General features: G+C 48.2%; 1 protein-coding gene across 2 annotated transcripts in view; it reads right to left on the bottom strand.

Annotated features, from left to right (window-relative positions):
* The window catches only part of MIPEP (mitochondrial intermediate peptidase), a 195,862-nt gene that overhangs the window by 140,894 nt on the left and 37,498 nt on the right, over window positions 1-17,470 (bottom strand). For both annotated transcript variants that reach the window (XM_047077761.1, XM_047077771.1), the window contains exons 11-13: window positions 5,092-5,245; window positions 3,553-3,630; window positions 1,166-1,370 (exon numbers count right to left, since the gene is read on the bottom strand). In XM_047077761.1, the coding sequence (XP_046933717.1) occupies window positions 1,166-1,370; window positions 3,553-3,630; window positions 5,092-5,245 (437 nt within the window). The remainder of the gene's footprint in view (window positions 1-1,165; window positions 1,371-3,552; window positions 3,631-5,091; window positions 5,246-17,470) is intronic.

Consider the following 17,470-nt stretch of genomic DNA (forward strand, 5'->3'; position numbering starts at 1 on the left):
TTAGCACAACACTCTCTAGTTCCAACCATGTCGTTGCAAATGGCGAGTTCTCCTTCTTCATGTCTCAGTAATACTTCATTGTACACATATGTGTATATATATACCACTTCTTCTTTATCTATATGCTTCATTTGTTTTAGAAGTATTTTTTTAAACCACTGTTTGCTCCTTGTAACAAAGTCAATCCTCAGTGAGAAAAGCTATGTTTTAAACTTAAAATTACTTAAAGCAACAAATCCCGTAAGAACTTTTTGGTGACATTTTATGATGCCGTCCAGCTCACCTACAGTCTTTTCAAATATCTTCTCCTTCCCCCAAATACTGTATTTACAAAGTTAGTTAATAAACACTGAATGACAGCAATTTAGTAGGTGACCTATAGCTGACCATATAGGATAGTGAGCTTCTTAGAGATGAGACAACAGAGAGGAAAGTCTACACAGCATATCATCAAATATGGCCACATTACCAGCATGAAAGGCTGTCATTTTATATAGGGGGAAAGCATAGGAAAAATGAAAAGTACCTTATCATACTTTTTAAACAGGCTTTAATGTGTTTTCTAACTGATTTTGGAGACAAAGAGGCAACATTCTTCCACTTACTCACTAACTCTGTGCTAGGTACTGAAGACACATGTATTTATTCACACACACACACAGCCAAAAACTTAAATTCCAGGGGCGCCTGGATGGCTCTGTCAGTTGAGGGTCCAACTCTTGATTTCAGCTCAGGTCATGATCCCAGGGTTATGGGATCGAGCCCCAAGTCAGGCTCCGTGCTGAGCGTAAGCCTGCTTAAGAGTCTCTCTCACTCCCTCCTTCTGCCCTCTCCCCGACCACCCATACTCTCTCTCTCAAAAAAAAAGAGCGTCCAGAAACTTCAATTCCATATAGAACATGATAAAATGAAAAAGGTGCAAACTCAGAAGACACTGGCATAATCCTCGGTCAGAACTGTTAGCAAGGGAGGAGAAAAATGTACGATGATCAGGTTGTGTAACAGCTGGAAGGGCCAGGTGAGGTAACCTGCAGTAAATGACCAGCGGACAACATTAAACGACCGGATTTTGTGAATGAGGAGCCTTTTTCCCCCCAATCTAAATAAACGACATGCTTTTTTAAAGGATCGTTGTTGAACAGAAGTCCCCCCCTTGGTGGCTCACCAGTGACGTGTTGGTAACGAGTACGTCCCAGCATAGAATGCATGGCATGTCCCATTTCATGGAAAAGATTTTCCATCATTCCAGGAGTTAATAAAGTTGGTAAATTCCTTGAGGGATGGGGAAGATTCAGCATAAGAACTACGACTGGGAGCTGGTAGTCTCCGTCTTCCTTTAATCTGCCTCCACGGATTGTAAAATGGCAGTCCTTAATGAGATAGAAAACATAATTAGACGAGAAAGTGTTAGGTAATCTGAATATAAAATCACACCAAGGTGTGTGAGTTCCAATTTTAACTTAATTCTGTTCTATTTAGTTACAGACACTTTTCCGAATGCTTCTTATTTTCCTAACATTTTAAGTTTTCTAAAACACCAGTAATACCTTGAGCTTGTGTTGATTACTTCTTTCATTCGCTCCAAACAGATCTACCGAGGTGACGCTATACCAGATGTTGGAAACACAGTCATCAGAGAGTTTAGATCCACACCCTCAACTGTCCACGGGCAGGTGGGAAGGGACGGACACTGAGCTACTACTTGGGGTGGGTGGTGCCATTAATGTTTACTGAGCTCCTTCCACGCACGTCAGGCGGTGAACTAGGAGACACTTCTCACACCTGTTGTCTGTGTCCCTCAGAAGTGATGAACTCTAAACTGTCACAAAGCAAGGAATTTGGAGTAACTTCCTCTAACGGGCTGAGAGTCACAGGCACTGTATCACTTATTCTTCACAATAACCCCATGAGGCAGGCATCTCATTTTTCAGAGGAGGAAAAGGAAAGCGAAGTCACGTGCCCAAGGACACACAGCCAGGACTGCTGGGATCTGAATCTGTGTCACCTGGACTCTGGCCCCACCTTTGACACCTACATCAGATTTGCCTCCGTGAGCTTCTCTCCCCCCTGTCAAATCCCAGAGCAGCCCCCCCCCATTTCATATGCGCATAGCTATTCAAATGCACTAGAAAGTGTGAACCGCTATTCAAATATAGGGCACCACGATCTCTGTTATAACTTAAAACCTCAACTCTTAACATTTCCCATCAAATTACCCGAAAACTGCTGAGGCTAATTAACCGGCAAACCTGGAATGTGGCGAAAGGAAATGAACCTCACGTTTTCTTTACAAGGCGTGAACTGGTGGCTGATAAGGTTTCCATGTGGGCATATCTTCTATAATTCTAAACTAAGACCCTTGTCAAGTATGAAAAGTAGAAAAGAGCTAAGGCTCTAGTCAGGATGTCTGGGTTCAGGGGTGCCTGGGTCGCTCAGTCAGTTAAGCATCCGACTTTGGCTCAGGTCATGATGTCACGTTTTGTGGGTTCGAGCCCCGCGTCGGGCTCTGTGTTGGTAACTCAGAGCCTGGAGCCTGCCTCGGATTCTGTGTCCCCCGCTCTCTGTCCACCCCTCCCCCACCCATGCTCTGAGACTCTCTCAAAAATAGAATAAACATTAAAAAAAAAAAAGAAAAGAAAGAAAAGAATGCCTAGGTTCAAGTCCTAGCACTTCTAGCTGTGTGGCTCTGAGCAAGTAACTTAACCTCTCTGGCCTGTTTCCTCATAATGTCAGAGCTTAGTTCAAAAGGTTGAGACGAACATTCAAAGACACCATGGCTGGGATACAGAAGGGCTCGTAAAATATCCGCCGTCATTACCACTGTCGTTATAACCGTAACCCAGATAAAAATGGCAGACACAGGCGTATGTAATTATTTCCATAACCTTTATTACCTTTAAATTCCACCCTAATTTCAAATTTATATATTCAGTAGCGGGGCGCCTGGGTGGCTCAGTCGCTTAAGCGTCCGACTTCAGCTCAGGTCACGATCTCGCGGCCCGTGAGTTCGAGCCCCGCGTCGGGCTCTGTGCTGATGGCTCAGAGCCTGGAGCCTGCTTCTGATTCTGTGTCTCCCTCTCTCTCTGCCCCTCCCCAATTCATGCTCTGTCTCTCTCTGTCCCAAAAATAAATAAAAAGAAAAAAAAAAAAGAGAGAAATCTCAGGGGCGCCTGGGTGGCTCAGTCGGTTAAGCGGCCGACTTCGGCTCAGGTCATGATCTCGCGGTCCGTGAGTTCGAGCCCCGCGTCAGGCTCTGTGCTGATGGCTCAGAGCCTGGAGCCTGCTTCTGATTCTGTGTCTCCCTCTCTCTCTGCCCCTCCCCCGTTCATGCTCTGTCTCTCTCTGTCTCAAAAATAAATAAAAACGTTAAAAAAAAAATTTTATATACTCAGTAGCTACCGTTAATGTGGATTAATTAAATGCTAGGGAAGTACAACACTGAAATGTGTTCTAAATGTTAGGGAAGGAGAAAGGTGAGATGTAGAGTGCACAGTGACACAAAAGAACTGTCAGTCCCTTCCAGAGAAATGAGTTTATAAAAAAAAGCATCACCTGATGTGGCTTGCCCGCTCGCTGAAAAAAATCACAGTAAATGTACCCCAACAATCCTTCGGATTCATGAACCACAGCCTGGAAAAAAAGTACATTTAGGGGTGAATCAGAAACTAACAGTGGAAAAACATCCCTAATAAGAATCCATATATAAAACCCCCATCGCTGTGACCACGTCCACTCGGTTACATCGCACATCCCGCATCATCTCAAACTAGATTCCGTTTTCTCCTCCTCTCTCAGAGGATTTTGATCTGGGGATTCTGTCAGGAGAGGACACCTCCTTGTTCGAGCCCTTCATCCAGACCGCCAGCGCCCTACGCCACGGCCACCAAACCCCGCTCTTCAGACTGTCCCACAACCTTCCCATACACTTGGGGGTAAGCTCTGGCTGGACAGCGTTAGACCTCCATCTCACGATGCGGATTTATGCCCCCAAATGTTAACCCCTGAATCCAGACACGACAAAAGCTGGCTCCTGGCTTCAGCTGAAGACCAGTCATGTCATTTATGCCCCTCCCTCCAACTGGGCCTATAAAAGGCGCACGGCCTGTGGAGAACTCGACAGCTGGCCTCCAGCTCGCCTCGTCCGCCTTGTCACAACTTGAGGGTTCTGCCACGGGGAACCTCAGCTTTACGCCTCCCAACCTTCTCCTTGCATTTTGTCCTTTCACTCCTGTTACCAGTTTTTCTTTTACTCTATCTCCGCACTTGACCGGCCTCCGCCACTCTGTGAAGGACGCACTCCACAAACAGGCAGTTTGGGGCGGTGATGAAGCGTGCTCCTACCCGACCCTTTCGCTTCCGTCACCGCGCCTATCTCCCGGAAGGCAGCCAGGAGCCCCTGAGGTGGCGTCCTTCTCTCCACATACAGGGAAGGGAGCAAGTGTGGGACGCACACAGGCAGGAAGTCAAACGGCCTAACAACACAGAGCCTTTCTGACAGACAGATAAGTCAATACCGCCTCGTAATCTTAAAAAGAGGAAAAAATAAACATATTCACGTCTCAAATACAGGGGGCCCTAACTGGAGAAGGGTGGACGCCAGGCTCGAAGTTATTATCAAAGAAGTCAAACCAGAGCACGGGAGAAAAATCAATATATTATGCAAATTTTATATATATATGTATAATTGCTCCCACAAGATGGGAAGGGGGTTGGGGAAAAAAGTACAAGTGACAGAGGCCGTGGATTCTGGAATTAACCGAAAGCAACACCGAGCAGTGCAGGAACGTGGCAAGTAATGACAAATGTCCCCTGAACCGGAATCTGTCAACATACGAAGGCTCAACGCTGCAACAAGTCCCTACGCTTCGCAGCTCTGTGTCTATCGATCCGAGGCAACAACCGATTTCAGAGAAAACTGGTGCTCTGTGCAGTGTCCCAAGTCAGAAGTGGTGATCTGGATTTTCTGGTGAAACGGAAGCGAGGGGAGACAGGCTCCGCGAGGGCAAGGCTCACTTGAACGTGGAACTGCCAGAGGCTCCCTACCAGGCCCGAGAGACACGCGGGGCGACCCCACACCAATCGCACGCTTACCAGTTTGCGGACGCCCTCGCACCACACCTCTCCTCTCGCGGGCTGCTCGGCATACAACGTAATGCCTAACAGTCTGCCGAACAAAGTGTTGAGGCCTTCCATGCACGCTCCAAGGGAGAAAAATGGACAATACAAACTGGGCTCGATATTGTACCTGAAAGAAAGAAAAGAGTTGGTTCAACGGTATTTTTGTTTACTGCAGTTTCTTAGGGTAAATCCAGGGAACTCTCCATGTAAAACCTAGGATCATGGCAGCTAGAAAAATGGGATTGAAAACAGAAAGGTATACACACACACACACACACACACACACACATATATTTTTTAATTTGAGAGAGAAAGGGTGCAAGCAGGGGACGGGGGGGGGCAGAGAGAGAGAGAGAGAGAGAGAGAGAGAGAGAGAATGAATCCCACACAGGCTCACGCTCGGCATGGAGCCCAACGCGGGACCTGATCCCATGACTCTGGGATCATGACCTGAACCGACATCAAGAGTTGGACACTCGGGGCGCCTGGGTGGCGCAGTCGGTTAAGCGTCCGACTTCAGCCAGGTCACGATCTCGCGGTCCGGGAGTTCGAGCCCCGCGTCGGGCTCTGGGCTGACGGCTCAGAGCCTGGAGCCTGTCTCCGATTCTGTGTCTCCCTCTCTCTCTGCCCCTCCCCCGTTCATGCTCTGTCTCTCTCTGTCCCAAAAATAAATAAACGTTGAAAAAAAAAAATTTTAAAAAAAAAAGAGTTGGACACTCAACCAACCGAGCCACCAAGGCTCCCTCAGAAAGGTATATTTCTATATCTTTTGAGGGATTTTCAGAAGAAAGTCAGTCCAGTTATTCTTAGTAGTAAAAGTAGTAAGTAGTCATTCTTAGCATTAAGAATAATTTTAGGAGTGCCTGGGTGGCTCAGTCGGTTAAGCTTCCGACTTTGGCCCAGGTCATGATCTCGCACTCCGTGGGTCCGAGCCCCACATCGGGCTCTGTGCCGACAGCTCGGAGCCTGGAGCCTGCTTCGGATTCTGTGTCTCCCTCTCTCTGCCCCTCCCCCGCTCACACTCTTGTCTCTCTCTCTCTCTCAAAAATAAGCATTAAAAAAAAAGTAATTTTAGTAATGAGCAATTAAGGTAGACACACCATTCTGCAATCTTCATCCCTTTCAGGTTATTTACTTTCACTGACTTAACTAAGCAATCTATCTCAATTACCCACATTATACACATTCCTTTATGTACACCTACAGACAAATCTGACCAGTCTGAGCTAGAATGGTAAAGTTCCCGTTACGAAATATGGCATATTCTAAAAGTTTGTGACTTATATCGAATAAATAGCAAACAAACCCAAGACCTGAGGCATACTGAATGAATTTAAATTTCACCGTTAGTAGAATATTTGTTAGTGGAAAAAAAACCTCTGTAACATATGTAATCAGATCTTAATTTGTCTGTTTTACTATTATACACCTTAAACGAAGCACAATATACTGGCAAACATAGTTATTATTCTTCACTCGAAAATGACTTTTTATGTCCTCTTCCAACATAAAGCAAAGCACACCAGGATACGTGATGCAAATGTCCATTTCTGAGTCATTCAGCCAGGCCAAACTTTACGACCACAGCTAGAAAGAATGGTCCAGAATAAGAAGAGGTGCTTGTTCTGTGTCCCCTCCGTGGAGTTAACAAAATATGTACTTATGGTGACAGAAGGTAGCTGGAGTTGTGACGAGCATAGCATAACTCGTCAAATCACCATGCTGTGCCCCGAAACTACCCGAGCTCTTGCGTGTCAACTGCACTTCGATAAAAAATAATTAAAATAGGGGCGCCTGGGTGGCGCAGTCGGTTAAGCGTCCGACTTCAGCCAGGTCACGATCTCGCGGTCTGGGAGTTCGAGCCCCGCGTCAGGCTCTGGGCTGATGGCTCGGAGCCTGGAGCCTGTTTCCAATTCTGTGTCTCCCTCTCTCTCTGCCCCTCCCCCGTTCATGCTCTGTCTCTCTCTGTCCCAAAAATAAATAAACGTTGAAAAAAAAAATTAAAAAAAAAAATAATTAAAATAAAAACATATATATACACAAACTTACATTGAAAACAGACGCAAACTTATGCTTACTACTAAATGGGGGCTTGGATTTAGTGAGCAAGTGTAAATTATACCACAAGAGAGATTTTGGCTTCAGAAATCCACAAACATACAACGTAGTTCCTGATCGATTTTTCATAAAAATAGACTCTCGCTGGTGAAAGGTACGTCGGCAGCCTAGTGCCCTCGCTCACTGATTCACACGCTTGTGCAGGCTGCCGAGACAGCTGCCGGATGCTGGAGGTAAGGAATGGGGGGCGGGGGGGGGGTGCCTGTAAGGAACTCACTGCGAAGGAGGCAGACAGGTGGAGGGACCACCCTGGTCTTCCCGGCCTGGAGCAGCACAGAGTAGGTGCTAGAGGTACTGCGGGAGGGCTGAGTGAACGACCCAGACAGCGGGACAGCAAGAGGGGTGATGACTTCACTTGGGGAGGGCAGCGTAGAGACAGGAAGGGGTCACAGAAAGGAATTCAGAAACTGGAGTCTGCTGGCTGGGGTGCGGATGGGGAATAAGGGCAGGGTCGAGTAATAAAGAAATTCCAGGGAGAAGCCACAGTACGAAGTCATGAAACAACCTGGTAACTTCTACACCAGGTGGCTAATCAGGAGCGAGTTCAGGATGCTGGGGATAAACGGGAAGAGAGAGGGAGGCACACGTGGGCAGGGTCCAGAGAACTGAGGGCCTCACGCGTAAACCTGAGCGGTTGGATCTTACGTTGTACGCACAGGGTCCCTCAACCTTTTATCACGTACCCCAATCGCTAAAAGAAGTTCTGAGTATTCAACCTTGATATATGTATATTTGTAAACCACACGTGCGTGCTGTTGTTCTACTACATTCCAAGACAAAAAAAGATCCATTCTTACAAGCTGAAATAAAGAAAAATAAACCTAAACAGAATTTCTAGTGCCGTATGTCCATACTCTCATGAACTGTTTACAGATTGGGAAACGGGAGACTGCCTCTGCAGGCAACAGAGAGGCAATGCGATGCTTTCTGGAACACTGCCAGGTGGACACCGTGGCGGGAGGAATGCAGGAGCGGCAGAGAGAAAAGACGGTAAACTAGGGTCCGAATATAAGCAAAAGCGGTGGGGCAAGGATGAAGAGGCAGTTTTCAATTTGTTTTTGCTGGGCGATGAAAACGTTCGGGGCTGTGTGAGCGAGAAAGCAAGGTCTAGAGTAACACACGGGGTGCTGGCGTGAGGAAATGCATGGATGGGATGGCAGGGTCACGAATCAGAGCGCCAGGCACAAAGAAAGAAAGAAGGGAGCGTGGGTAGGTTTGTGGGAGAAGAAAGGAGGGTGGGGTGCAGTCGGGGGAGAAGGATGATGGGTTCGCAGAAAGCAAACTCGATTCTGGAGACACTGATTGTGAAGTGCCCATAAGGTGTCAGACGCTCAGGATGTTGAAACTGAGACCTGCTCGGGTGTCAGAGCTGTGGGAGAAGAGCAGTCACTGGGGAAGGGGCCCGGCAGCGGATCTTCCAGATGAAGAGACGCAAAGGAAGACAGAGAAGAAAAGTCAGAGCTGTCAGGGCACTGAAAGAAGGGACATCATGGAAACGGGGGAGAAAATGTGTCGTAAAAGCAGGAAATGATGGAGGTTTCCGGTGTCTGGTCCGGCACGTAAGGAGCCCGGAAGGCATCGCTCCATCCGAAAGACAAGAAAAATGCTCAACCAACTAAACATCAACAACTCTTCTTGTGTCCAGCAGAGAACTGAGGTCACAGAACAAACTGCTGCCCCCCAAATTATAAAGATGCTTGTCTGCTACAGAGAATCACAGTTCAGAGAACTCTCCAGTATATATAGACTAGCACCAAGGAGGAAAATTTAAACTACAATTGACAAATTGCTGGAGGCTCAGTGTGGACAAATCGGAGAATTCAAAACTCTAGGGAGGCTCAGTTTAAGGGAGGATCCCCACACTTTTATGAGTTTTTACCTCTGGGAGCCCTACCAGGTTCTCACAAGATGGAGAAAAATTCTCCCAATGCTTCCAGCAGGGGGGAGTAAAATTTTTTTACTTTTTTAAAATTTAAAAAATTTTTCAACGTTTATTTATTTTTGGGACAGAGAGAGACAGAGCATGAACAGGGGAGGGGCAGAGAGAGAGGGAGACACAGAATCGGAAACAGGCTCCAGGCTCTGAGCCATCAGCCCAGAGCCCGACGCGGGGCTCAAACTCACGGACCGCGAGATCGTGACCTGGCTGAAGTCGGACACCCAACCGACTGCGCCACCCAGGCGCCCCAAAAATTGGCATTTTGAAATACACCAGGGCACTGTGTTATTAATAAGGCTGGCCTCAAAAGAAACGATCTTACCAGAGCCTAACTTACCTAGAAGAAAAGAGATATCCAACCCAATCCCCCTGTCTCATGAAAGCAGAAAAGGGGAACTAAAAAGCACTTGTGAAAGTCAGAGCCCAGGGGCACAGGCTCCATAACAGACTGAGACCCGATCACAGGACTACAGAAGGCATCCCCTCCCCCACACCCTCACCACCAGGGCAAGTGGGGATCCTGCAAAATAACAGGAGAATACAACTGAAAAACTGCACATCTCACACCTTATTAAGTAGAAGCCTCCAGGGAAACCCAAACACAACATGGGAGACAGAAAAGGAAACAAAGAAAAGAAAACGTTTGGCCTCTGCTACCGCAGCCACTATAAAAGCAAAGCCTAACTAACTCGTAGCCAGTGAGTAAATCATACCCAACTTTCTGCAAACAATTTCAAGTCACGATCAAAGACGAAGGCTACAGCCTGAAGAAACAGAACAAACGTTCAGGTACATTGGAGACGTTAGAATAACCAGATTGAGAATTCAGAACGGCGATGATTGACGTGCCAAGGGGTCGAGGGAAATACACAAGATTCACGGGTCGTGTAAATAGCCAGAGGGAAGCCCTAAAAAAGAATCAAGAGGAGGGGCGCCTGGGTGGCTCAGTCGGTTGGGCGGCCGACTTCAGCTCAGGTCATGATCTCGCGGTCCGTGAGTTCGAGCCCCGTGTCAGGCTCTGTGCTGACAGCTCGGAGCCTGGAGCCTGTTTCAGATTCTGTGTCTCCCTCTCTCTCTCTGACCCTCACCTGTTCATACTCTGTCTCAAAAATAAATAAACGTTAAAAAAAAAAAAAAAAAGAATCAAGAGGAGACGCTAGAGACACATAACGACGTAACACAGAAGAAGGCAGCTTCTGTCCTGCTCGTCGGGAGACTGGGCATGGCCGAGGAAGCCATCCGTGAGCTTGGAGAAAGGTCAATAAAAACCTCCAAGGGTATGACACAAAGAGAAAAAGGATGAAGAAGACGAGAAGACCCAAAGAATTGTGGGACAGTTACAAAAGAGGTAATGTACGTGTAACAGGAATTAGAGAAGAGCCCGCTTTCAAGCCTTGGAAGGGAGCAGAGCCAGGATAAGGGCAGGCCTACGTTTGCTGCGCTAATGAGGCAGGGCCCTTCCTGCCATTCCACAGGTTGTCGGCTTTTTCTGCTCTGGCCCACGGGACCGTGAAGAACCCATGGCTGTGTATGGGCTGCCGCGACGGGTGCCTGGCTCCTTTCATATGGTTCTGTCCTCGCTGTCTGCACAGCACTCCCCTCTCTGTGATTCTGCCCTCTGGACTGAAGGGCCTTGGCCTCCATGGCCTCCCGGCTCTAATTAGGGGCTCTACCAGCACGACCCTTGCCGACCCCGTGGCTCCTCTACAATTTGGAAGTTCCTCCAAAAAGGGAGCTGGGGCCCCTGCAGGGGTCACCTGTTTGTCTTCCCTCTTTCATGGAACGCGGGCTGACATCCGAGCGTCACTGCCTCATACTTTTGATCAGACTGTGTTTAGTCGTGCAGGCAGGAGGTACATTTGGCTCCTGTTACTCAAGGTAGGGCAGAAGTCTCCCTGTATTTGAGGGCGCCTGGGTGACTCGGGGGGTTGAACGTCTGACTCTCGATCTTGGCTCACAGTTCGTGAGATCGAGCCCCGTGTCAGGCTCCAAGCTGTCGGTGCGGATTCTCTCTCTCTCTCCTCTCTGCCCCTCCCCCTACTCATGCTCTCGCTCTCTCAAAACAAATACTTTTTAACAAAAAAGAAAAAAAAAGAAGTCTCCTTACATTTGAATTTTAGGACAGTTGATGTTCAAAAGGGAACATGAAACGTATACCTTCTCGGGGGGTGAGAAAAGGGAAGTAATCAGGAACGCCAAGGCTATTGCTACGCCCGTCCAGTGGAGGGACTCCACAGCTGTCCCGGGCAGTACTGTGGGGAACCGGAACACAGAACTAAGATCGTCTAAAGAAAAGAAGTGACCTTAGGACCCAGAGGAACCGGCTGGGTCTGGGAAAACACATAAACTGGAGGAGCGGGGCTCCAGAAAATGCTTCTGAGCAGCACGGGCAAACCAGAAGAATACGAGACGTAGAAGCAAAGGGAAGCGGGGGACGGCACCGCCATAAACTCCCTGCGCTGCCCACTGCGCCTCTGGGGGCCCTGCCTAGACGTGACTTTGGATAGAACGGGAGTGCCTTTTTCTAGAACGTGCGAGAGTTTTACTATGTGTGGTGGGGTGTATTTTTAAAGTTCGGGCGGTGAGGAAAAGAATTTCTGTATCTAGAAAGAGGAGAGGGTACTAAGAGCACCAGGTTGGAACCAGAAGGCCTGAGTCTGATGCGTCACCCTATGCCGCTTGCCAAGTGACCCTAAGTGGATTACTTCCTTTACACTGTCTCAGTTTGGTCACCTGTGAAGACAGGGATCGGACCACACTGAGTTCACGTGGCGTGGAGGTTTCAGACGAGGTAACCCATGAAGCGAAGAGACCAAACATTCAGTGAGTGTCACCAAGCTGATGAGGAGGGAGAACGGAGGAGGCACCCACCTGCGCCCTGTCTGCTGATCACAGAGACCCTCTTCCGTACAGGAGACACTTGGCCACGCTGCAGCCGCGGCGACCACGCACGCACCCTGCCGTGGCGGCCACACGCGCCGGGCCTCGGCCTGGCCAACCTCAGCGCTCCGAGAGCCCTGGTGGCAAACGCTTCCAAACTCGGCCCCGAGATTTCTCAGTTACGTGAGTCACCAATCCGTCTTCTGGGTCCGTTAGCTTGAACTGGGTTTCCATCAGCAGTAACTGAGAGGCTCCTAATGTAGTTGCCACCGTCTGAACTTAATGGCTTTGGAAAAGAGCTCTTATAGGCCATACAGCCCAGATGTTCACATCGGGCGGAGCGTCCTAAGGGCTGTGGCTAACTGGAAGGTCCCTATTTGAGGGCTGGCACCACTAGCTCAAAACGTCACTTGTCTGGGTGAACAAAAGAAATATGAAAATGGAACTTAGTTTTATGGAAAATAAAGGAGTCGCTTATGTGTGATGATACTGAATCAATCTAGACTGACCTTAAAGACAAAAATCAAAAGGTCAAGTGCGAACCACAGACAGAACACGAATAAACAGAAATAAAATTAACCACACGGCACTCTAAACTAGAAAATCTGATTTAAAAACATAATTCATGGGGCGCCGGGGTGGCTCAGTCAGTTGGGCGTCTGACTTCAGTTCAGGTCATGATCTCAGGGTTTGTGACTTCGAGCCCCGCGTCGGGCTCTGTGCTGACAGCTCGGGGCCTGGAGCCTGCTTCGGATCCTGTATCTCCCTCTCTCTCTGCCCCTCTGCTGCTCATGCTCTCTCCGTCTCTCCCCAAAATAAACAAACATTGAAAAAAAATTTTTTTAACATAATTCACGTTTTGATTGCCTGAAAATAAAAATAAATACAAAAACAAAATAAAAAAGAGAGGATTCTGGGACGATGCCAAGCAGGAAGCACCAGCAATCGGTCTTCCCACCTAGACCACAAGTGCGCTCGTAGAATGCGTCTGACGTAGCTATTTTGGAGCTCTGGAGTCTGTGGAAGGCATTCAGCTTCCAGGGGAAGGCCCAGAGTGCAAAGTGGTCACTTTGAGCTCCCAGCACGGCAGCGCCTACCGATTCCCCACCCACAGCCACAGGGCAGACAGCTGCACGCCTGCTCCTGGAGCAGCTTATACACACAGCTCGTGGGGTTAGGGTGGGCAAAAAGGACTCTGTCCCCCAAATGGCAGGGACCTGTGCTCCGAGGGCTGATTGCTGCCTCTGATCCCAGAGGTGCGGACAGGCAGACAGCCACTGTCGTACCTCCCCCCCGCTACCGTTGCAAGCCTCCCCCTCCAGCTCAGGTGACTTCCAGGAGATATAAAGGACTCACGCTTTTTTTCCTCTTTCATTTTTCACTTTTCCCCTCCTCAAAACCAGATGTCAAAGAGTGGGACATTCAGAAGCAACTGCACGTATGAGGAAAATTGGAAAGCATCTGCACATGTCCCCAGAAAGGCTCAAAACAGACCCGAGAAAACATTAAGTTTACACCTCAGGCTGACCCCCAGCAGAGAAACGGACTACAACAAGCGAAGCCACAAAAACAATATACTAAAATTATAATTAAAAAGCCAGCAAACACTAGAGAAGTTTTCAACAACAAAAAAGTATCACAAGGCATACAAAGAAATAGGAAAGCGTGGCCTACGCAGAGGAAAGAAATAATTCAAATTCATCTGTCTCTGAAAAAGACTGAATGGCAGATATACTAGACAAAGACTTTAAAGCAACTGTCTTAAAGATGCTCAAAAGCTAAAGAAAGATGTGAAGAAAGTCAAGAAAACAGTGTGTGAACAAAATTAAAATATCAATAAAGAGACAGGAAAACCTAAAATGAAACCAAAAAGAAATTCTAAAGCTGAAAGGCACAATAACTGAACTGAAGAATTCACTGAAGGGAAGCAAAGGTGGATTTGAGCAGGCAGAAGAAAGAAACAGTGACATGAAGACAGGAGAATGAAAATTATAGAGGCTGATGAACAGAAAGAAAAAGGATTGAAGTAAAGAGAGCCTAGAGACCAACGGAAAACCATAAAAAGGACCAGCATACAAATCATGGGAGTCCCAGTAGGAGAAGATAGAAAAGGGCAGAGAAAACATCTGAAGAAATAATGGCTGATAAGTTCCCAAATTTTAAGAAAGACAGGAATATAAATATCCAAGAAGCTCGAAAAACTCCAAGAAAAATGAATTCAGACACCCAAACCAAGACAAATAATAATGAGACTTTCAAAAGCCAAAGATGAAGGATGAATTTTAAAAGCAGCAACAAAAGCAAATCATCACATACAAGGTATATTCAATAAGATTTTCTGCATATTTCTCTCCAGACACTTTGGGAGGCCAGCCGATATATTCAAAGTGCTAAAATAAAAATACTCAGTCAAGAGTCCTATATCTGGCAAAACTATCTTTTAAAAGTGAGGGAGAAATCAAGACATTCCCAGATAAACAAAAGCTGAGGAAGTTCAAGACTACTAGACCTGCCCAGCAAAAAAACGATCAAGGTGAAATTTAAGGACACTAGACAGTAACTGAAACCATATGAAGACATAAAGATCTCAATTAAGGTAAATGCATGAGAAGTTACAAAAGCTAGTATTATTGTAACAATGGTTTGTAACTGTATTTTCTGTTTTCTACAGGACCTAAGAGACCAACCAATACATTTAAATTAAAAAAAAATCATTAATGTAAAATCTAATATTACTGTAACTTTGGTTTGTAACTCTAAATCTTTGAGTTTCTACATAATTGAGGAGCGCATCACCGACTGAGCCAGCCAGGCGCCCTGGAAGTATTTGTATTGTAAGATGGGGATATCTTAGCACCTCAGCAAGCACAGGGAAAGAAGTTAAGAGAAAGAAAGAGATTGATGATATACAAAAAGTTAGGGTAAGCGATCCCTTTTTCTTCTTTTTATATATGACAACATGTAATTACTATCATATCAATCCCTGAGATGCTTTACAATTTGCAGAGCACTTTCGCATCAAGAGTCTCCCACACTCCTTACATAATTCTGTGAGCCAGGCAGAGCGAGAATTACCGCTTCGTTTTACTTGAGGAACCGGAGGCCCAGAGAGGCCTGTCACGGCACCAGGAGGTCTAGGAGAGAGAGCCCTGAAGTTGCAATCCTGGCTCTCTCTCTCCCTGGTGCTGTGCTTCGAGCAAGGTACTTGGCTTCTGGAGGGGTCTCGATTTGCTAACGAGGGAAACGGAGACGACGCTTCCCGGCTCCCCTGATGGCCAGACCAGGCCTGCGAAGACGCTGGCACGGTGCCCACCGCACGGACTACAGCAGCACTGGCGGGAAGGTGGAGGCGGTGCAGCGAGCACTCACGAGTCACCTACTACGTGCCTGATAACTCCTCGAGGTGGGAAGGGCCTGGCACCGTCGGTTCACAGAGCAGGATCCCCGGGTGAGAAGGGGCGTAAGAGCGGTGCTCAAAGGGCCGGGAACAAAGACAGGCCGTGGCTGATTCTGCCCGCCACGGGGGACAGGATGCCGCCGTGAGGGTCAGGGAGAAGTTCCAAAAGGAGGTGGCCTCCGGGACAGGGGTCGAAGGACGAGCTCCCCGGTGAGGGCGAAGGGCATTCCTGGAGAAGGCGGAGCACCAGCCAAGGCGCACGGGTACCGAGGGCCCACGAGCAGAGGCTGCCCACGGCCGACCCGGCCACCTGCCACAGCCGGAGGTCCCGCCACCTGCGTGCTGCCCCCGCCCTCCGTGACTCCCACAAGCGAGAGGCAATTCCTGCCCGAAGAGCAGCCACGACGGGAAAAGGTCCATCGAGGCGGGGGGAGACTCGAAAGGCCCGAAGGGACGTCCAGCGGCCACGAGCCGGGCCTGACGCACCGGCCCTACGACACACCGGTCCCGGGGCAGCAGGCCGACCCCGCGGGCCCCCGCCGTTTCTGCTCTCGGCTGGCACCTGCCACACGGCGTGAAATGACACCTAGGCCACTGAACCCCTCGAGGACGTGGGGCCAGAGGCCGGCCAAGCCACAGCCTGCGGCCACGGCACCGGGGCGGCCACTTTGCTTCCGAACACCTGTTCAGGGCACCGCCGGGCACAACTTTCCTATCCGCACAGACACTACGTGTCAGAAACGCCTCCTCCACCATCCAGAGACCGCAAAACGGCAGAGAGGTACTGCGGGGACGTGGAAAACCTATGGCCTCTCAGAGCCACAGCCCAGCGTGCACGGCGTGAAACGGATGTGCTCTGGGGACTTATTTAGTGTGTTATTGCCATCTGTGTCGCCTGTCACTCACTTAGTCATTGCCATCCCTCTCGTCACCTCAGACTCTCCTACGGCTTCACAGGAGAGTTTTACTACTATTTGCTGTCAAGAGGGTCCCACCGGTTTGAATCTGGACACGAGACCTGTCTGCAATCCACGTACGCTTCTTCCCCAGCCGGAAATCGGAGGAGAATCACTGTTAAGCCACCGTGGCGGCCAAATGAAGCGGAAGACATGCTCTGCTAGTCGTTCTGGTGAGAAATAGGAGACCCAGGGGTTTACAAGTTCTCTATTTGCAGAGAATTAGAACATACTATAATCAGCAGGGTACTGGTATAAAATGAAATCTTTCTTTCTGATTGGGAGCCCTAGGATTTAGCCATATCTCAAAATCCCCATCAGGAACACTAATTATCACTGAAATAAGTACAGAAGTATTAGAGACTTTCAACTGAAGAATTCTTTGTTGTTGAGGGCTTTTTTTAAAAAAAAAATGTATTTTTGACAGAGAGAGAGAGAGAGAGCGCGCGCGCATGAGTAGGGGTGGGCGGAGAGAGGGAGACACAGAATCCGAAGCAGACTCCAGGCTCTGAGCTGTCAGCACTGAGCCCGATGAGGGGCTCAAACTCATGAACAGTGAGATCACGACCTGAGCCAAAGTCGGATGCTCAACCGACTGAGCCACCCAGGCGTCCCTGAGGGCTTTTTTTTTTTTTTTTTTTTTTTTTAAAAAGAAAAGATCAATGTATCACTGTGCTTAGGAAGTACAATCTATGAGTCAGATTTATATTTCAACCTGTGATGCACCTGGGATTACAGAAAGAACTTGGATGTTATTTCTAAACACATCTCGGCATTGAACGTCGTGAAAACACAGAAACACAATTAAGTGCAGCCAGCGGATCCTGGTTGAAACTGCAGGTAAACAGAGGCTTCGGTCTTCCCCGGTGCTACTCAGGAGGTTGAGCGAATGTCAGAGAAGCTTTGCACCGCATGGCAAACACTTAGAGAGGCTCACCACAGCAGAAACGAGACAGCCGGCCGGAGGGCGCGAGTGGGCGAGGCAGAACGCACACAGGGTAAGAGCAGGGTATGTGACGATGCCATCAGGGCAACTACTGACTTTAGCAAGAGAAAATGAAA

The sequence above is a fragment of the Lynx rufus genome, unplaced genomic scaffold, assembly GCF_022079265.1.
Source record: "Lynx rufus isolate CCGP_SWC_20201006 ecotype Redwood Valley unplaced genomic scaffold, mLynRuf1.p SCAF_1, whole genome shotgun sequence".
NCBI classification, from domain to species: domain Eukaryota; kingdom Metazoa; phylum Chordata; class Mammalia; order Carnivora; family Felidae; genus Lynx; species Lynx rufus.